At 37.2% G+C, this 19,793-nt stretch overlaps 1 protein-coding gene and 1 pseudogene across 2 annotated transcripts in view; both read right to left on the reverse strand.

The window, feature by feature from the left end:
* Positions 1 to 466: 466 nt before the first annotated feature.
* Positions 467 to 5,661, reverse strand: LOC127456133 (relaxin-3 receptor 1-like; annotated as a pseudogene).
* A 379-nt stretch (positions 5,662 to 6,040) lies between these two features.
* LOC127455997 (E3 SUMO-protein ligase PIAS1-like) overlaps positions 6,041 to 19,793 on the reverse strand; it is a 37,518-nt gene continuing 23,765 nt past the window's right edge. For both annotated transcript variants that reach the window (XM_051724258.1, XM_051724259.1), the window contains exons 2-14: positions 19,132 to 19,576; positions 15,860 to 15,944; positions 13,918 to 13,965; positions 12,616 to 12,706; positions 12,152 to 12,286; positions 11,914 to 12,019; positions 11,371 to 11,444; positions 10,923 to 11,083; positions 9,713 to 9,843; positions 9,375 to 9,570; positions 9,011 to 9,150; positions 8,884 to 8,924; positions 6,041 to 8,745 (exon numbers count right to left, since the gene is read on the reverse strand). In XM_051724258.1, the coding sequence (XP_051580218.1) occupies positions 8,428 to 8,745; positions 8,884 to 8,924; positions 9,011 to 9,150; positions 9,375 to 9,570; positions 9,713 to 9,843; positions 10,923 to 11,083; positions 11,371 to 11,444; positions 11,914 to 12,019; positions 12,152 to 12,286; positions 12,616 to 12,706; positions 13,918 to 13,965; positions 15,860 to 15,944; positions 19,132 to 19,576 (1,971 nt within the window). In that variant the 3' untranslated portion in view covers positions 6,041 to 8,427. The remainder of the gene's footprint in view (positions 8,746 to 8,883; positions 8,925 to 9,010; positions 9,151 to 9,374; positions 9,571 to 9,712; positions 9,844 to 10,922; positions 11,084 to 11,370; positions 11,445 to 11,913; positions 12,020 to 12,151; positions 12,287 to 12,615; positions 12,707 to 13,917; positions 13,966 to 15,859; positions 15,945 to 19,131; positions 19,577 to 19,793) is intronic.

A 19,793-nucleotide genomic window follows, 5' to 3' on the forward strand; every position in this document is an offset into this window, starting at 1 on the left:
GGTATATATTGTTGAGGGAAGCTATGTCTAATAGAAGGGTCATTCAAATCCAATCAAAACGAAGTCAGATTTGCAACTCCACAATTCTAAAATAAGGAAGACAGGTCGTTAGTCCAAATTCAAAACAAAAAATGTTATAGTCATATGCAAAATTATTATGTAAGGTCTGCTTATGTTTTCTAACATTTCATTTGAGTTAAAAAAAAAAAAAAAAAGAAAAGATACTTTAATGCAACACTGCAATTGCCTCTCCCACAAGATAATGATAGGCCTAAATAAAATGTACTCTAATCTTATGTAAACACAGACTGGCTTTTCAACACCAGTCATTAACGAGACATAATAACATTCCCTTTTAATCACTGGTGCAGTTGTCTGTCAGGGCTGTGAGGTTCTTATAATGATGCTCATGAGGTTCCCTTTCTGGCACAGTGGATGTTGATGTCTCCCACTAACTTTAGCCCAATCACATGCCTCTGTAACTATTAACAATCCCTATAGAAAAGATTATAAATCAGAACACACAGATAGTATTGTTCTACAAGGCACAGGGACATCAGGGCCTCACCTGAATGCTGGGCATCTGCAAGAGACTTGGGCATAACGTGGAGCAAAAACAATATACACACACAAAAGAAGAGAAGGATAAGGCTATTTTAGAACTTAATATAGTAATTTAATGTAGAGCAATTAATGAGGGATATAAGAAACCTAAGAATAGCCTATGTATACCCTATGTATGCTCTCTTGTAGTCCTTGAACTTCTGACCCGGGTCAGACATAACACACACACTATGGTTGTTTTCAGACACTATGCAAAAATCAAATAACAAGCATAGAAATAAAAAATATTTTACAACTATTTGTAGATTAAAATCTTTATTTGTGTATTCACAAAGAGAAACCCTTCTAACAAAAATTATCAAAACATAATATATATATATATATATATATATATATATTTCAGTTATAGATGCAAACATTTGTTGTGGGTGTGGTGTATACTTTTGGTTAACAGTGACCCTTTTAATTAAAGGATATGCTACACCTAAAGGTTAATGTTGTTACATTGCTGACAACATTAACCTGATGTGAACTGCAGAGAACAGTCTACTGTAATTTTAAATGGTTACACTTTACAATTAGGTTCTATTGTTTAACATTAGTTAATCCATCATGTATCATGAACCATTAATGAACAATGAGTTTTCACTATTATTTTTTTCAAAATAATATTGTTCATCTTAGTTTATAATGCATTAACTCATGTTACCGTATATGACTTTTAATTTAAAAATTATTATTATTTATATTTTTAGAAATACATACAGTTTTGGGTGAACTATCCTTTTAATGAGTAAAACCTCATTGTAAAGTGTTCTTAAATAAATGTTTTGTCATTATTGTTTGTTTGATTCAAATGGGCAAACAGATACCCAATTAAAATACAGTATGTGACATGCATTTAGAAGTGTATTATTTATATCAAATAATCACTCATTAATGTCTGCATTTCAAAACAGCAATACAATAATCTAGATTAATGTCATTTCGTTCACAATTTTGCATGTTTTAATATTTGGAAATAACTGGGATCTGTTGTTGTTTTAAAAATGTTGTTTTGATACATGCAATATTTTTAAAGAACAAACTTCTCAATTTAACAAATCGACATTAATTTTATATGGATGCATTTGTGTCGCAGCGCGCTTCGTGTATTGACCTCCAGATTTCTGAGAAAACCTCGTCAACACAACAACCATTTGACATACAATAGTTCAATTTCTTTCTCAATGCCATTCTCGTTAGACAATAGATATAAATGGATTTAAGCAGCTATTAGTGTGCGCTAAGCAAACGGACACTGGAAATAGGTAAAGTTAGTTTTACGTTTGACATTTGTTGGATTTTCGGATTCATATACACATTAAACTTCATGTCCGCTTGACCTGAAGATGTCAAACCAACTGCAAATTACTCAGAATATTATTCCCTCTATTGCACAAGGCTTATTTGTGGGAGTTTTTCTTTGGTAGTTTTTAGACAGAATCTTATTCATCTTTTAAAGCACACCAAAGTACACTACTTAAAAAAGTGTTTTGGCCATGGAGTTTAAAAGATGAATAAGATTCTGTACCGGCGGGAAACTTCAGTAAACAGAGCTTCTCCCCAGCCACGTTGGTCACGGTGGAGAAAATAGACGTCGGAGCGACCGAGGCCACGACCCATAAAAGCGCGCAAACCCATCTGACAGAGTTCGGTAAAGTTGGACATATATTCACAGAATCGAACTTTCCGGATCAACAACTCGTGAGCGAAACGTAGTTAAAACACAAACGACGTAGTAAGGTAGACAACGAGCTGGACCAATAGCATTGGTCTCTACGTGCAGTGGCTGTGAGACTAGTGCGCAGGGACCGTCTAAAAAGTGCAACACCGAAAAGCGATACTAATAAAAATTCAATAACTTCACTCTTACAAAGTGTAGTGTCACCAAAATCACTTCACACATCAGTGGTCTCCTGTTTGTTATACTACAACATTTAGTTAGGGGAAAAAGGCTTTTGCATAATTTTGGGGAATTTTATTGGGAAAAATATACAATACATTTCCTCTTATGCAGTGTAGTACCATCCAATTCACTTCACACATCAGTGATCTCCTGTTGGATATACTACAACACTTAGTTTGGAGAAATGTGTTTTTGCATAATTTGGGGAAATTTTTATTGGGACAAATATTCAAGAAATTCACTCTTATACAGTGTAGTACCATCAAATTCAGTTCACACATCAATGGTCTCCTAAAGTTATTAAATATTTTTCCTAATAAAAATTCCCCAAAATTATGCAAAAGCACATTTCTCCAAACTAAGTATTGTAGTACAACCAACAGTAGACCATTGATGTGTGAAGTGATTTTGGTGACACTACATTGTATAAGCGTGAAGTTATTGAATATTTTTCCTAATACAGATTCCCCAAAATTATGCAAAAGCACATTTTTCTAAACTAAGTGTTGTAGTACAACCAACATACTGATGTATGAAGTGATTTTGGTTACACTACATTGCATAAGAGTAAAGTGATTAAATATTTTTCCCAATAAAAATTCCCCCAAATTATGCAAAAGCACATTTTTCCAAACTAAGTGTTGTAGTATAACAAACAGGAGATCACTGATGTGTGAAGTGATTTTGGTGACACTACACTTTGTAAGAGTTATTTAATTTTTTTTTAGTATCGCTTTTCGGTGTTGAACTTTTTAGACGGTCCCTGCGCACTCTTCTCACAGCCGCTGCACGTAGAGACCAATGCTATTGGTCCAGCTCGGAGGACGGCTCGTTTTGATGAAAATTAGGTTGTAGGTCGTTGTCTACCTTACTACGGTTTGGATGAGGTGTCGTTTGTGTTTTAATAACGTTTCGAGAGTGAGTTATTGATCCGGGAAGTTCGAATCTGTGAATATATGTCCAACTTTACCGAACTATTTGAGAGAGCATGCTGCTGGTGGACGGACTCGGGGCCGGTTGCACCAGCTTTACGTAAGTTTAAACTTAGCCTAGTTGTGGCGTAAATGGGCACTAAGTCACATTTACGCACCACTAAATATGTGAGATTTGCACCATTAAACTTAGGTAGGATGTAACACTACGTATAAACTAAACGGATGGAATAAAAAAGCAGACTGATAATTTATGACATCAATGAGCTGATGTTTTGCGTGACAGGCCTCAGTCCTTTCGACATACAGTATGATGTTGACATTTACACTTGTTTACATTTACGAGAGAGAGAGAGAGAGAGAGAAAACTTACTTTTAAGCAGCTCTTCAGCATGAAACCAATCTAATGGTGCAGTTTTCAGGCTGCGTTGCCCGGTGTCAAGTTTCAACACATTCAAAATATACAGTATATAGGATATTAAGATGAATAAATGTCTATTTTGCCAGCCTGTTGTATTAGCATTTATTTATTACCCCTTATTTATATTAGATACAGTTCCTATATATTGTTATTTACACAGGGCAAATATACTATTTATCAAATCTACCTTTATTACGTATCGTATTTTAATTGGGATATAATTTATTACAGCTGACAGTTACGTGAGTAAACAAGGTTTGAACATCAACCGTAACCAGATCAGATTGAAATTGATGTCTTTTTAACACTTCTGTGTACAAAATTGAAGGCTGTTTATTGGATAAATACAGGTAAATGTCGTATTATGCGACTATGCATTACTTATGGAGAGCTTACGACCTGCTAGTTAAGTCTTGCCTTAAGAACAGGGGGTGCAACCAGATTAAGCACTGACTTAGTTACAAACTAACTAGTAGTTACTAAGCCCTTGGTTGTGAGGGTTACTTTTGAAATGTATTCCACTACAGATTACAGAATACATGCTGTAAAATGTAATTTGTCACATATTCCGTTAGATTACTCAAGGTCAGTAACGTATTCTAAATACTTTGGATTACTTCTTCAGCACTGGTAGATTTTTTCACTTGTTTTGACTATAAAAACTCTGCCAGTACAGTAAGACAAAATTACACATGTTAAAAATACATTCTCTGAAAAACCTAAATATCTTATGCAGTGTTGTTCCTAAAACAAGATTAATCTAATTGATCTTGTTTTAAGGATTTTTAGATATTTTTACAGGAAAACAATACAAATATTATTATCAAGAATAAGATTTTTGCCCTAATATCAAATGTCTTACTAGAAAAAAAGAAATTATGATCCAACATGAATTTTCTTGATAAAAAAATATGATCATGCCTGGTAACATGTGCATGTAAAATGGCTAGAAATAGTATTTTAGCTTAGCTAAAGCTGACAGTTTACACAAGGTTTATTTCTATTTCTTCTGCTCCAAACTTACTTCAAACTTACTTCTCTGTCTGCTCGTATGAATGTAACACATCATAAGAAAGTGTTTCACCGCTGTTCAAATGCACTTTGGATCGCATCATTTATATGTATAAATGTTTTCTATCTGAAAGGACTAAATATTAAATGAAACAAATGACAATAAAATGCAAAGTAATCTCTTCAGTAATCAAAATACTTTTTGAATGAAACTGTATTCTAATTACCATTGATTTAAACTGTAACTGTAGTGGAATACAGTTACATAATATTTTGTATTTTAAATACGTATTCCCGTTACATGCATTCCGTTACTCCTCAACCCTGACTACGCCTTTAGTGTGACACTTTACGTCCCAACTTACGTGAGACCTTACGCACAGCTGGTGCAACCCAACCCTGGTTCTTGGTGGCCGAAGCCACGGAGTAATATCGAGTGATGCTCATAGCAGCGAGGAAGAAGGCACTGGCTTACATGTTCATCACAGTGACACATGGCGTCTCCAAATGGCCAGCTGAAGTCCATAGTCCACCGCCCAAAAGGGCAATGTCATGACAAACTGGAGGTTTGTGATAGCTAAATTCATGATGAAGAAATTAATGATGGCACTCTGTTTGCAGTAATTCACTCTCATGACGAGGAGCACAATCCATTTCCCAATCAAACCTATTGCGCACACGAGAATGTACACCACGGAGATCATTATCCTCAAAGCCGGGCTCCTGTCTGTGGTCAATTCAATGTCGTCCAGGTTTCCAAATGTGACATGACCCAGAAGAGGGTTTCAGTTGAACACCTCGGTGCTGTTGAAAATGTCACCCATAGTTCAGCATCCAAAACGCTGTGACCTGCACGCGATCTGCGCTCAGCCAATTTCTTTCCATTGAAGACAGTTTTGTGTGCTTATTCTAAAATATCCAGAGGGGCAATTCTTTAATACCCATGCCTTGGTATAACCTGCCGATTCAGTGCAAAGATTGGCTAGACTTTTGACAAGTATGACAGCAGAGGGTCAATTGCTTTGTTCACTAATGTATTTTAAACAGTGCGCATCAGAAGGGAGAATGAAAAGAGTGGCTGACCTAGTTCTAACCAATACACTGAACATATAACATAACTTGAATTCTAAAACCATGTCAAACAAAGAGCACAAAATGCAGATAAGACAGAAATAGAAAAGATTTAATGTATTTGTTTTATTACAGCTAAATCGCTCTCTACATAAACAAGTAACATTCATTAGGTAAACAATGTATCCCAATTCAAATAATAAATAATTCATATATTTTATACAAACTGGTATTGGTTTTTCCTGTACATAAATGTTTCTCTCATAGCGTAAGCATACAGTTAAAAACTTAAGGCCGAGAGTTCATGCTTGCCAGTTACTGGTACAGCCGACTGTCTAGTGGTATACTTCTAGGAAAGATGGATGTGGGGATTCAGGGGGCACATGAAATGTATGAGTTCAGCGCAAGAGAACATTGAATCAGAGATTTGTAAAAAAAAGTCTGTGTGCCAAGTAACTCAGCGCAAATTAATCAAATTATGTTATTTTGAAACTCAGTTTAACATTTGCTCTCAGAGACAAAATCACTTAGAAATATTCATTTACGAAAGTTAGTGAACAGTTCTGTTCAAGTTACTGTGATTAAAAGTATGTACTAACTCTCAACAAAACCCATTACAATCCAATGCATAGGTCATTCAAAAATAACTGAGCCAGAGTATATGGACACTGAGCTGGCTTTTATCCTTTAAATTGTTTAATTTCAACAAAAGTTGGACACAGCCAGTAAGATTGTGGAATTAATGCCTCAGGTGTCTCATATAGTACAAATATGAGAAAATGAGAGACAATGACACAGAATTAGATACTTAGCAAAGCAAGTGTTAAGAACTCGTGAAATAATTATGAAATAAATGCAAGACAGTAATGCATGATCAAACAAATAGTAAAAATATAATATATAGATAAAAATAAATAAATTCAGTTTTATACAGACAAAAACAGACAGCACATATTATGTTGCAATAAAGTCACCTTCCAAACACACTTTGAAAACCTGTAAAGCTCAATTAAGAGGCTCAATTATAATGGTTGTATGATGGTTCCAATTACAGTTGATTCAAATCTTGTTGTAGCCTATGTAGGCTTATGACAGTGAGGCTACACAGACCTTGAGAAAAATGACATTTCAAAAGAACATGATGTTCTTGACATTTAAGATGGGCCATTTGAGGAGACAGAAGACACCAAACCGAAAAAGGATGCAATTTAGGCGAGTGCATGTAGCCATATCTTAAATCAAGATTTTAGCTGTGCTATTGAAAAACCAGGAACTCAGGCTATTCTCATCCAAATCTATCCACTTACAGACTTTGAAATTATTAACTTAAATTAGTGTATTCCTGGAGATATAGACAAGAAAGTTTGATCATCACAGTTGACAGAGTCAGAATGCAGTGGATCCAACAATATTCTCTTAAGGAAGCTACAAAATTTTTATTTAACCCAAGTTAAATCTAGATCTAAATTGTTAAATCCACTTAGTGCATATCTGAATTGCAAAAAGCAACGAGTGTATAATAGTTGGAAACTAGGGACTAGCTTATAAAGATGAGGCTAACATGTAAGTTTTAAATTTAAATAAAGTTTCAATTTAAAGGTCTACAGGCATGTGCCGTTAGACGGAAAGGTTCCTGTCTCAATGAGGTATGCAATAGTGTCTGACATTTTCAGCGCTAATATTGTGAGCCTCACCTAATCTTTTGAGGGTTAGTACAGACAAGCAACATCAAAGAACTTAAGATTGTGAGAACCTGAGTTCACCTCAGGTAATAACCAACAAATCTGAACTGTTTAATTTAAACATAACTCCACTTCATGCATACTTAATGTGGTAAATGATGAGAGAGAATGTGCGAATGGAATAATACATGACCTCTGTTGACTCTGCAAACATGTCGTGGCTAGATTCTCTGTTGATGTAAGGGAATGCTTCTGTACACCATACATCCAACATAACTTAAAAGCAATAATAAATTACCTGCACAGGATAATGGCGTTAAATAATATAATGTTCCCTCATCGCTGAAACAACGGCTGAGGGCAAGAGTCTCATGCCCAGACATGAAAAAAAAAAAAAAGATAACAGATGACTGTCTTTCCATTATTGTGTCTGAAATAATTAATTGAGGTGAAATAAAATAGCAAAAAAGTATAAAAGGTACCGAATAAGATAATCACAGAACACAGGGGGCAGTGAAAAACATCTTCAGTGTACGTGGAGAAAATTCCGACTGAAGTCACTGACTGGTTAAACAGCGTCCTATTGTTTATATACAAAAGTAAAACTGAAAATAGATTTTTCTTCTCTGTACACAGCAATTTTATTCTTCTCTTTACAAAAGTCTTGGTTCTCTTTTTTCTTTCCATCCTTCCATCTCATTCATTTCTAAATCCTATCAATGAGTGCACAAGGCTGCTTCTCCGCCCTCCTGCTGTTTGTGATAAAGTCTAGTCTGTTTGTGGGGTGCCCCAGTGTGGTCAGTCCAGTGAAATGACATCGGGGATGGAGCCATATATAACGGAGGCGGCAGCGTCGGAGCGTGAGCGAGAGGCATTACTGTGTGGGTGGCTGTCTCTCAGGCTGCTGGAGGACACCAGACTACTGCTGCTTCCACTGCTACTGCCTCCACTGCCATTCGCAGGCACTAGCGAGCTGCTCGCAGGCGTCCCTGACTGCTCCAGGAAAAGCTGGGAGGAGCCATAGGGCATGAAGCGGTTCAACAGCAGCTCATGGTCGTCTGATGCTGACGCGGAGGCTGAGGCAGCAGCTGCAGCAGCCATGACCATGTTATAATGCTGCAGAGAGGGATGAAGTACAACTTTAGACTCTGGCTCCTAGTGCATCCATTCAATGTAATTAGACACCTAATGTGGTTAGATGTAGACACTCATTTTTTGCACAATGCTGCCCTCTAACAGTGATTTGTTGCTCACCTGGTGATTGTCCCCTTGTAAAAATGAGAAGAAATTCAGATCTGTAGAAAAGAAAGGGGCTGATCATCACTTTTTTCCAATTAAGTAAAAATAGGCAGTGTTATAATAGTGGAAATGATGCTGATACCTGACAGGTCACTGGGTGTGTGGTAATAGTGACGGTAGTCCTGGATGAGAGGAGGAGGGGGAGGGATATAGTTTGTTTCCACTGGAGGCATGCTGGGAGCTCGTGCCAGTGGAGATGCCTGATGGTGCAGATTTAACACCCTGCAAATAACAATATACTTAGAATGCTGGTGAAACACTTCAAACCACTTTAAATGCAATTAACAAATAAATGCTCAAATCATTATATTATTCACCTGGCCTTTTCTTGATCTATTGCACATTGTATTACATGCATATGTTCAAATAACACTTCATTACATGCTAAAATGAAATCCGCTATTACAAAAAACCAATAAAAACATATTGGGAATATAAATCCTTACCCTTTGCTGGCAGGTGGGGAGGTGGGTGATAGGGATGGACAGGCTCTTTTAGGTGGAAGCTCGTCATTATCATCATCATCATCATCATCATCGTCTGAGGAGCTGTCCAGTGTCAGGTCAATCACCTCCACCTTGTTACTGCTATTGCTGTGGGACGAACTGTTTCTGTGGTCTGACACTACCGACCGACAAGAGTCTATAAAAAAAAAAAAACAATACCCTGAGTTTAAAAAGCAAGTGGACTACTTCAAGGTTATACAACATTAATATCTGGACTTTTCACTAAAGCACTGCTTATGGTCTCCCTAACTCAGCTACTTAAGTCTTTGCAGTTATACCTTCAATACCGTTTGACGAGGCCGACACTTCCTGTATCACCTTCTTGGATCTCATAGGAGCCCAACTGCCATCCTCTTTAAACTGGATCTCATCACAATCCAGACAACTGCTCAGAATCTCCATGAATAATCTGTACACACACACACACACAAACCTTAAAAACAAACAAACAACAACAACAAAAAATCCTTCCCATGACTTCAATATGAAAGCATGTAGGTAGTTGATATTTATTTTATTTTTTTTGGAAAGCAACATTTTTAATCTTGTGCGACCCCGCATCCTTCTGCGAAGACGCTGTGTTTAGGCTGAAATATCCACAACGCATAATTGAAATTCAGACGTACGAGTCGTGTGACAAAAAAAACATGGTGCTGATCACAGCAGAGTTTTATTTTTTGTTGCTTTCAGAGGCTTTATATGGAGTTAGGATGAAAATAAGGTGAATTTCGTTCTGAGACCAGTGCAGACAGACATCACACTGTAGGTCAAGTCATTCACTAAATAGGGAGCAAAAGTGCATCCTATAGCTTTCCTATGCAGCTAAGTGCATTCATTCCTAAAATCTGACCAAAAGTTCAGTTTTAGGCTGCAGATGATGTTTGGACCACTCAACATATTTGGCAGACATGGGACAATGATAATCAGTACATAGATTCAGAATTTATCATGTATAATTTTATTTTAACATGGTTGACAGTGACTGGATGATGTTGGCCATTACTTTGAATCAGAATTATTTATGCTAATTCTGATGTGATGTCTGTAACGTCTCAAAACATGAATAACCAACACTATGTTTTTTTTTGTTTTTTATGTTTATTAGGTGCTACTTGTTACAAATCAAAATGCTCTGGTCTCAGGATGATAAACAACATATTACTAATTCCTTTTTTACTAATTCTTTTTTATCATTATTATGCTTGAAGATTTTATTAAGTCATCTTATATGAGGAACATTTGGATATGGAATATTTTTACTTACACTAAAAATTCACTTGTTCACCACAAGGCCATTGAACTAGCAGTGAAGGCAAAAAGGTGGTTAAAATGGTGAAAACTAAAATAAGGTGACCAGTTACAGAAACTAAGAAATACAACACGCAGTAAAATGAAAGCAAAAGCTGAATATATGAAAGCTATAAAGTAGTTTTTGCAGGTTTCAGATGGTCCACAATCACAGGAGTAAAAGGTGACAGCAGCACTGACCCGTCAATAATAAGATGCTCATATGGGGCTTTCTTGTCGCAGACCGGACACACCCATGTGGGTTTCTTCTCATTCATTTGTATATAGAGTGTAGCATCAAAGCACTGCAGGTGTGAGCAGGTGAGTGCTCGGCAGGGAATCATCAGCCGCATCTTCCCAAGCTGTGCATTTACACACAGATGCACACACACCATGTTAGTATACCTTATAGGCACACGTACTGATTTTTATCTTGGTTAATCTTACAATTAAATAATAATATAACTGAATTGATAATGGAACACAGTAAGGAAAGTCGGAATGTCATATCCAGGGCTGAGTGAAAAGAAACAGAATTTCATTATTATGACACAATGATTAATGCAATCTTTTCCAAAGAAACAAGGTTGAGCAGAAACCCTTTGCAGAGAATAATGTCTTTATTCTGGATTGAAGGTCCATTACATACCGGACAGAGCAAGGAGACTCGCAGGCTGGTGGTGGCAATCTCACTGTCAGGGTCAGCAGTAAGCTTTTCTTTGACTGAAGATGAAGCACAAGACACAACCATTCAAAGCTTTCAAACACCAATTATAATGTAATTTTCACAGGCTAGGATTCACTTCACTTGAACAGCTCTTAGGCCACTTAATATGTTTTTGTCTTAAAACACATTGATTTTACTACGTTTATGTCTCACATCCACACTGGAACAGTGTTCAAACCCAGCTTAAGTTATTTACAATATTCCAAAACACGAAATATCTCTAATTATATCCACACATGGGGAAAAAAGCAGCCAAGACGTTGTTGGAAAAACATATTAATTTACAATAATAGTTGCAGGTGCTAAATGGGAGCAAATATTAAATATATGTTGGAGGATAAAAAATAATTTATACAAATTTAAGTCATTAACTTGATGAAGCAGAATTTTCCACTTGTTTGGGTAATATTCAGCCTCGCATGCCGCAAACACAAATTCACCCATTATAGCTCAGAGTAAACTTACTGAGTGCTCTAGAGTGGTCTGGGTTTCTAATGCCTTTCGATCGTAATCTCTGTAGCAAAATTGTGGAGGACTGCTGTCGGACCAGATATACTGCCATGGAGTAACTCTGTATGGACAAAACGGGGCTTATTAGAAACCCATTCTGAGAACCATGATGGCAGTATTTCAGTTTAAGACGTCAAATCAAGAAGCATTCTAAAATTTCAAATACAGATTCACAGGCAGAAGTGTTCATTACCCTTCCAATTTCTGATGTCCACGACACAACGATGGTGTTAGGGACTGTTGTAGACAATCTAACCAAGGAGGTAATGTTGATGGGTCTGCTAGGTCGCTTTGGCTCCACTCCATTTTTGGTTGGAGGAAGGTATCCCTAAAAACAACAACATAGCAACCAGTTACACAGCCAGCATTTGAAACAACAGAACTTTATAAATGTTTAAAAAAAGGTTTGCAAACACTCTTCTAATAAATCCCTTTGTCAAATTGCCTGTTTTCACAAGGATTGTTCTAGTTGCACACTAAACAGAGGGCTGGTAGTGACAACTAGAATATGCTGCAAACTCGATCATACTTTATAAATACAAGACTGTATTTAATAAATTGCTTTGTTATATGCTATTCTTTGCATATAACTGTAGAAATTATGGTAGAATTGAAATTAGCATGCTGATTTATGACCAAAAACAAAGACAGACTCACAGGGAGGTTACAGGGTTTTCCATTCACTTTCACACAAAGATTGGGTGGGAAATGGTCTTCCTGAGGACAACTTGTCTCTGATAAGCAAAACCTGAAAAATATGCAATGAGATTTTTTTTTTAGGAATGTGTGGGAAAGATTTCAAAGACTCTCAGAAACCAAAACAAAAAGATGGGTGTATGTTATCTTCAGCACAGACAATCAGAAACTATATACAATACATACAAATATTTAATATTCAATGGCATGCAGATTATTTTTTTTTTGTTGTTGCTATTTTATTACATTATAACAAGATATTGTGATAACTAGTGCTGTCAGCCGCTTAAAATATTTAATCTTCATTTATCACATGATTTTTCATAGTTAATCGCTATTAATCGCAGGTTTAGTGCTGAATTTTGACTGTATGTATATATATATATATATATATATATATATATATATATACACACACACACACACTACTTTTCCCATCAAAATGCATTTATTTATACCAATATACCAATACACTAAAATAGCACCAGTGCAAGTAAAATTAAACGTTTCCGAAAGTCTAAGTGGGAGGTTGGCTAATTGAAAGAAGTAGTCCCCAAAGGTTGCGTATTCATTGCAATGGGCATTAAATCTCTTAAACCCTCATTCTCCTCCACAATATTAATCATAGCTATCCACTTTGCTACAGCAACTGTGAAGCCGCATTTACATGATTCATGCCACATTGAACTACACATGAAATGTGCATGCAAAAAATGTCTTGTATTGCTTTCGTAATTATATTTCCTAATACAATTATACTTCATCTGAATTGTCCAGTAAGATGGAAGCATGATGCGGCGCCGGGGAAACGCTGATGCTTTTCATAGGTCCCATTTGGGTTTGTTTTGTATCAAAAATACGGTTAAGAGGTCCTTTCTCCATCACTTGATCACTGACATGGAATCACTGCTGTGTGTGTTTGTGATGTGTGCGTCAGTGTAATGACCCTGGACACATTGCAAGGTTATGCCCCATTCCAACCAGTATTCTTAACACACGGAGCTGAATAAAATGTCAGAATCGAATATGAAAATTGGTTAATGCGTTAATCAAGTTAAAGCAAAATTAACGCTTTAAACGTTTTAAATTAATTGCATGAATTAATGCGTTAATATCGACAGCTCTAGTGAACACAAAAGAATAACAAATAATGGTGCCAAGAAAAACCATACTTTTGTGATTAAGTAAATATTTAGCCTATCTCCTCCAGACACTGTTTTGTAGAAGGACTGTTTAGGTTTTGAAATTGTTGTATTATCATACCTTAGCTGTACTTGAACGGTGAAGTCACATTTGGTCCCAGAGATGTCCCTGTCAAGACAAGAGGGTGGGAGAGAAGGAATGTGTGATAGAGAGTGTAGGAGGGAAAAGCATACCAAACATTCTGCAGAACTGCTTAGGCACATTTAAAGCACCAAAGCACTAGTGAAGCACTATGGCCTTCTATGTTGGATCAAGTTAAAGATTTACAGGTGCATCTCAATAAATTAGAATGTCGTGGAAAAGTTCATTTATTTCAGTAATTCAACTCAAATTGTGAAACTCGTGTATTAAATAAATTCAATGCACACAGACTGAAGTAGTTTAAGTCTTTGGTTCTTTTAATTGTGATGATTTTGGCTCACATTTAACAAAAACCCACCAATTCACTATCTCAAAAAATTAGAATATGGTGACATGCCAATCAGCTAATCAACTCAAAACACCTGCAAAGGTTTCCTGAGCCTTCAAAATGGTCTCTCAGTTTGGTTCACTAGGCTACACAATCATGGGGAAGACTGCTGATCTGACAGTTGTCCAGAAGACAATCACTGACACCCTTCACAAGGAGGGTAAGCCACAAACATTCATTGCCAAAGAAGCTGGCTGTTCACAGAGTGCTGTATCCAAGCATGTTAACAGAAAGTTGAGTGGAAGGAAAAAGTGTGGAAGAAAAAGATGCACAACCAACCAAGAGAACCGCAGCCTTATGAGGATTGTCAAGCAAAATCGATTCAAGAATTTGGGTGAACTTCACAAGGAATGGACTGAGGCTGGGGTCAAGGCATCAAGAGCCACACAGACGTGTCAAGGAATTTGGCTACAGTTGTCGTATTCCTCTTGTTAAGCCACTCCTGAACCACAGACAACGTCAGAGGCGTCTTACCTGGGCTAAGGAGAAGAAGAACTGGACTGTTGCCCACTGGTCCAAAGTCCTCTTTTCAGATGAGAGCAAGTTTTGTATTTCATTTGGAAACCAAGGTCCTAGAGTCTGGAGGAAGGGTGGAGAAGCTCATAGCCCAAGTTGCTTGAAGTCCAGTGTTAAGTTTCCACAGTCTGTGATGACTTGGGGTGCAATGTCATCTGCTGGTGTTGGTCCATTGTGTTTTTTGAAAACCAAAGTCACTGCACCCGTTTACCAAGAAATTTTGGAGCACTTCATGCTTCCTTCTGCTGACCAGCTTTTTAAAGATGCTGATTTCATTTGGCAGTGTGGGCAGGTGCCAAATCCTGCTGGAAAAAGCACCAAAAGTTGGTTAAATGACCATGGTGTTGGTGTGCTTGACTGGCCAGCAAACTCACCAGATCTGAACCCCACAGAGAATCTATGGGGTATTGTCAAGAGGAAAATGAGAAACAAGAGACCAAAAAATGCAGATGAGCTGAAGGCCACTGTCAAAGAAACCTGGGCTTCCATACCACCTCAGCAGTGCCACAAACTGATCACCTCCATGCCACGCCAAATTGAGGCAGTAATTAAAGCAAAAGGAGCCCCTACCAAGTACTGAGTACATATACAGTAAATGAACATACTTTCCAGAAGGCCAACAATTCACTAAAAATGTTTTTTTTATTGGTCTTATGATGTATTCTAATTTTTTGAGATAGTGAATTGGTGGGTTTTTGTTAAATGTGAGCCAAAATCATCACAATTAAAAGAACCAAAGACTTAAACTACTTCAGTCTGTGTGCATTGAATTTATTTAATACACGAGTTTCACAATTTGAGTTGAATTACTGAAATAAATGAACTTTTCCACGACATTCTAATTTATTGAGATGCACCTGTATAACAAGACAAGATCAATTATTTAAGAGCTGTTTTAAATTGAGCATCTTTTTAGTTCTGATGATGAAACTGGCTGATGTAACTTATTTATTCCATGCAAGAAATTAGTTGGGACACGTTCAAACATTGTCATTTAATATCCCTCCCCACACTTACATAGAACTGCTGATCTGTTGAACTTGCAGAGGTGTTAGTGCAAATGCAAAACATGTTTCCTGAAATCTTTGACTGTTGTCTGAGGCTGTAAAGCAAAACAAGAGAGAAGACAGTTGGGAAAGACAGAATTAAAGCACCAATAACATCACAATATCGATAAAAAAGACAGAAGTGATAAAACTTTAAGTACAATAGCTCTTTGAAGGAAAGGTTTCCCAGGCTGAGCTGGTGACAGACCGTGCCATTTACACATTGCTAGTGTAGCACAATGGCTAAATTTTTACATAGAAAAAAATAATAATTTTTGAAATAAATTAAAATTCATTAAAATACCAAAGCTAAGAATGACACTCCCCTTCAAGAATTTAAGCTTTTTAAGCTTTCTTCTGTATTTCATGGCAGCATCCTTGGCCGAGCAATGAATGAGATAGCATTTGAAAGTAAACTATACTTAGTAGCATCGTGAAAAATCCAGCAGTAAGTTAAGCTAATGATCTCAAACCGATAGCAATGTCTTAGACACAGGGCTGCTGGCTTTTTTCTTTGGATCAACTATGAAAAACTTGCAGAAGAGTTTAAAGCCTAACTGTATAACAGAGCCAAACATAACTGTGGCTTACATAATCCAATCTCCTCAAATGAAGCAAGGGTTTCAGGAGCGAGCTATAGAGAAGGAGAGAGATAAGAGGAAGCTCTATCTGTACCACTACAGATGCTCCACACAGCACACACAGATGGCTGAACTCAATGACAGAGACCTCTGACTGAAATGAAAGGTGCGATTTCCTCAGACTGACCACCAGAGTAACCATGTGAAGAGGCAAATCTATTCCACTTGAAGGGGAGAGTTTAACAGCAAGAAGCTGGAAGATGATTAATTTTTACTCTTGAGGAAGGAGAGGCAGAGAGAAAATTCTCTGGTGCACTAAAGACTCAACAATTGGAAACACCTGTTGCACTCTCAACTCACAATTCAATTTAAATTCTGCAATTGTTGTCATTACAGTGCAAGGTATTTAAATGTGAGGGGGCTTGAACTCGATATGTAAGAAGGACCACTTGTGTTTCCTGGAAGTCTTATGTATTGAAGAGTTGCTTCAGAAGCAATTTAATGTTATTCGGTCCTATGCATGGAAAAAGCCATTATTACTTAGCAATTTGCACTCACACTGAACTCTGTAAGTCTGTTTATAGGGAAATTAAATCTGAAATAAGGTAACATGGCTCCACATTCAAAAATGAGCTTAGCCGTAGTTAATGGTTATTGGTCTTGATTCAAACTGCCACAAAGTCCCCAGCAACATATGAAAACACTGCAACATTTGTAAGGAATCAAACAAAAAGTTCAGCCTGATTGGTTCCATACATTGACTTTGGGTTCCAACTTTTGCAGTCATGACCCTTGAAAGCATAATGAAAGGATAAAATTACTGACTTGCACTTAGAAAAAAATCAACATAATTGTATAAATGTCACAAAGGGACTTGGGTAAGTAATCCAATCATCTGAAATTAAGCCCAAAACTAGAAAAAGATTAAGACACCAACTCAAAAATACACTGTTAAGAAGTGAACTTTAACAAAGCAAAAACAAAAAAAGCTATTGTATGGCTCCAGAACAACTTGCAATATAGTGCATTAGGGGTGGGCGATATGACGAAAATCTTATATCACATCACCACTAATTTTATATTTCGATAACGATATATATCACGATATAGTTACACTTTTAAAAAACATCTATAAAAATAGTTTTTTCTGAAAAATCCAGTCATTTAATTAAATACTTTATAAATTAAAACTACTTCCTCTTAGATCATTTTCTCTTTATTTGGACAAATTAACAGTCATATTAACATAGTCAGAGAAAAAAATAAGAAAAATAAAAACAAAACAATATTGGTGGTAATCAAAAAGTGGTAATCAGCCTTACCACAATGCTACATTTCATTCTGATGTTGTTGACTACTATTATTATTATAAAACTTTGCTCAAGAAACTTGACATCTTCTGAAAGCAATCTATCAAAGGAAATAATTCATTCCTTCCTATCCTTGATTAAAAAAAAATAATAATAATAATAAAAAAAAAAAAAACACGTCATTAAGCTCTTTTAAGTCATCTCTGTAGACAATATTTGAATATCTGAAGGCAAAGCCGGTTTGTTTTCTAATAACAAAACGTCATTCCAACTGAATTTTATTAAGGGTGATAATGTATAGTTTAAAAACTCTGCAAGACAGATGACACATAATTGTTGGCGCATGACATTGTTTTAGCTGTTTTCCTCGTCAGTGTTGGTTAGAATGTCAGGCTCTCCCGCCGTTTGAGATGTTTGACTTCCTCCATAGTGCTTTAAGGTAAAAAACTCAAAACTCAGTAGATTTCAAATAGGTCACGCATGTTTTGAGGTTTGTTGGTGATAGAGAGAAACCAGATTGAGTAGCGCAAGTGATCACACGCTCTGGGTTCTCCTGTCTGTGGAGCACAATCTGGAAGCCTGCTGGAGTGGACTCGCGCACGACAAACACGTGATACACAGCTGTGCGTGTGAGATGAGAAGCATATTTAGAAAGCGAGAAGAATTTCATTGAATTTGCTTTGGCAGCCCGAAATTACGCTTGGGCAGCCGCTGAAAAATTGTCAGTACCTTAAAAACCCTGTTTCTTCAAATCTCTCAGTCTCACCTGAAGTCGCCCCACCTTCCTTCTCAATTTCTCCGACAGAATGTGTACCACTTACATGTTACGTGAACAGAATGAGGTGCACATTTTTTGCCACGCGGTGACGATTTTGCATTACCGCGATACAGACGGTCATCCAAAATATATACCGGTTGCCAAATTTCTACCATTTTATCATGTCTACTGGTATATCGCCCACCCCTATAGTGCATAGGAATATAGTGGAATATATACAGTTGAATGGACTACTTTTATGATATTCTAATGGTGTTTTTTTTGTTTGTTTGTTTTTTTTTTTGCTGTTTTGAGCTTGATATCTTCCGTGGAAAAGACAAAAAGATGAGTAATAACAGAATATTATTTTTTGAGAGAACTATCTCTTTAACAAAGCCTCTCGGGAGTACTCCATGCTAAATGACACATCCATTCCACTGATGTGACCTTTTATTATTAGCATCAGCAGGATGACTAAATATAGCATAGCTGGCCCTTGTCCAATCTGATAAGCCATAAATCACTTTGAAGAGCACCTCTATGTTTATATCAGTAGGAGAAGGAGAAGGCTTCAAGAGAGGCCCATGTTACTCACCTAAACTGGTGGGCCTGATCAGCTCATCAAGCACATCGTAGAATGGCAGCCTTTGGAGCTTAACGTCTGGATGGACTGGGTGAAGGGTGGAGGGCAGGTGGGGCAGGCCAAGCTCATGCTTTGGCCCAAGCAGTGTGACAGGTAGTAGAGAGGGTGAGCCGTGCCCATCAAATCCCAGCTGGGTTAGGCCAGCAGGCAGGCCTGCAGAAGCTCCTCCAGAGCTGGAGTGAATGCCAGAGAGCGAGAGGTCTGTTGGGGACACCATCTTTGTGGGGAAGCGCCGACGGTAGAGCTCTTTGATCTTCATTTGCACGGCAGGGCTGCAGCCAGCTTTCAACAAGTGTAGCGCTTTGGTCAAGAGTTCATGTTTTCGTCCATGCTTGTTGCGGCCTGCATATCCCAGAAGAACCTGAAGCTCTGAGACGCGGAGGCTCATCACCATTTGCTGTTTTAACAAAGACAAGAAACTTATAATGCACATTATGGCGATTTCTCCTACATTTGTAACTATCTCAACTGTTTACCCTGTAATTTGCACATTATGTAATGCCTTTTGTATATGTGTACTAGGGCTGTGGTTAGGTGAAACACATCACCGTTTACACCTAGTCACTTAAATGCGCCTTCAGTGGATTTGGAGGGGAGGGTCTCTGTTTCATGAT

Source organism: Myxocyprinus asiaticus, chromosome 18 (assembly GCF_019703515.2).
Source record: "Myxocyprinus asiaticus isolate MX2 ecotype Aquarium Trade chromosome 18, UBuf_Myxa_2, whole genome shotgun sequence".
Taxonomy (NCBI): Eukaryota; Metazoa; Chordata; class Actinopteri; order Cypriniformes; family Catostomidae; genus Myxocyprinus; species Myxocyprinus asiaticus.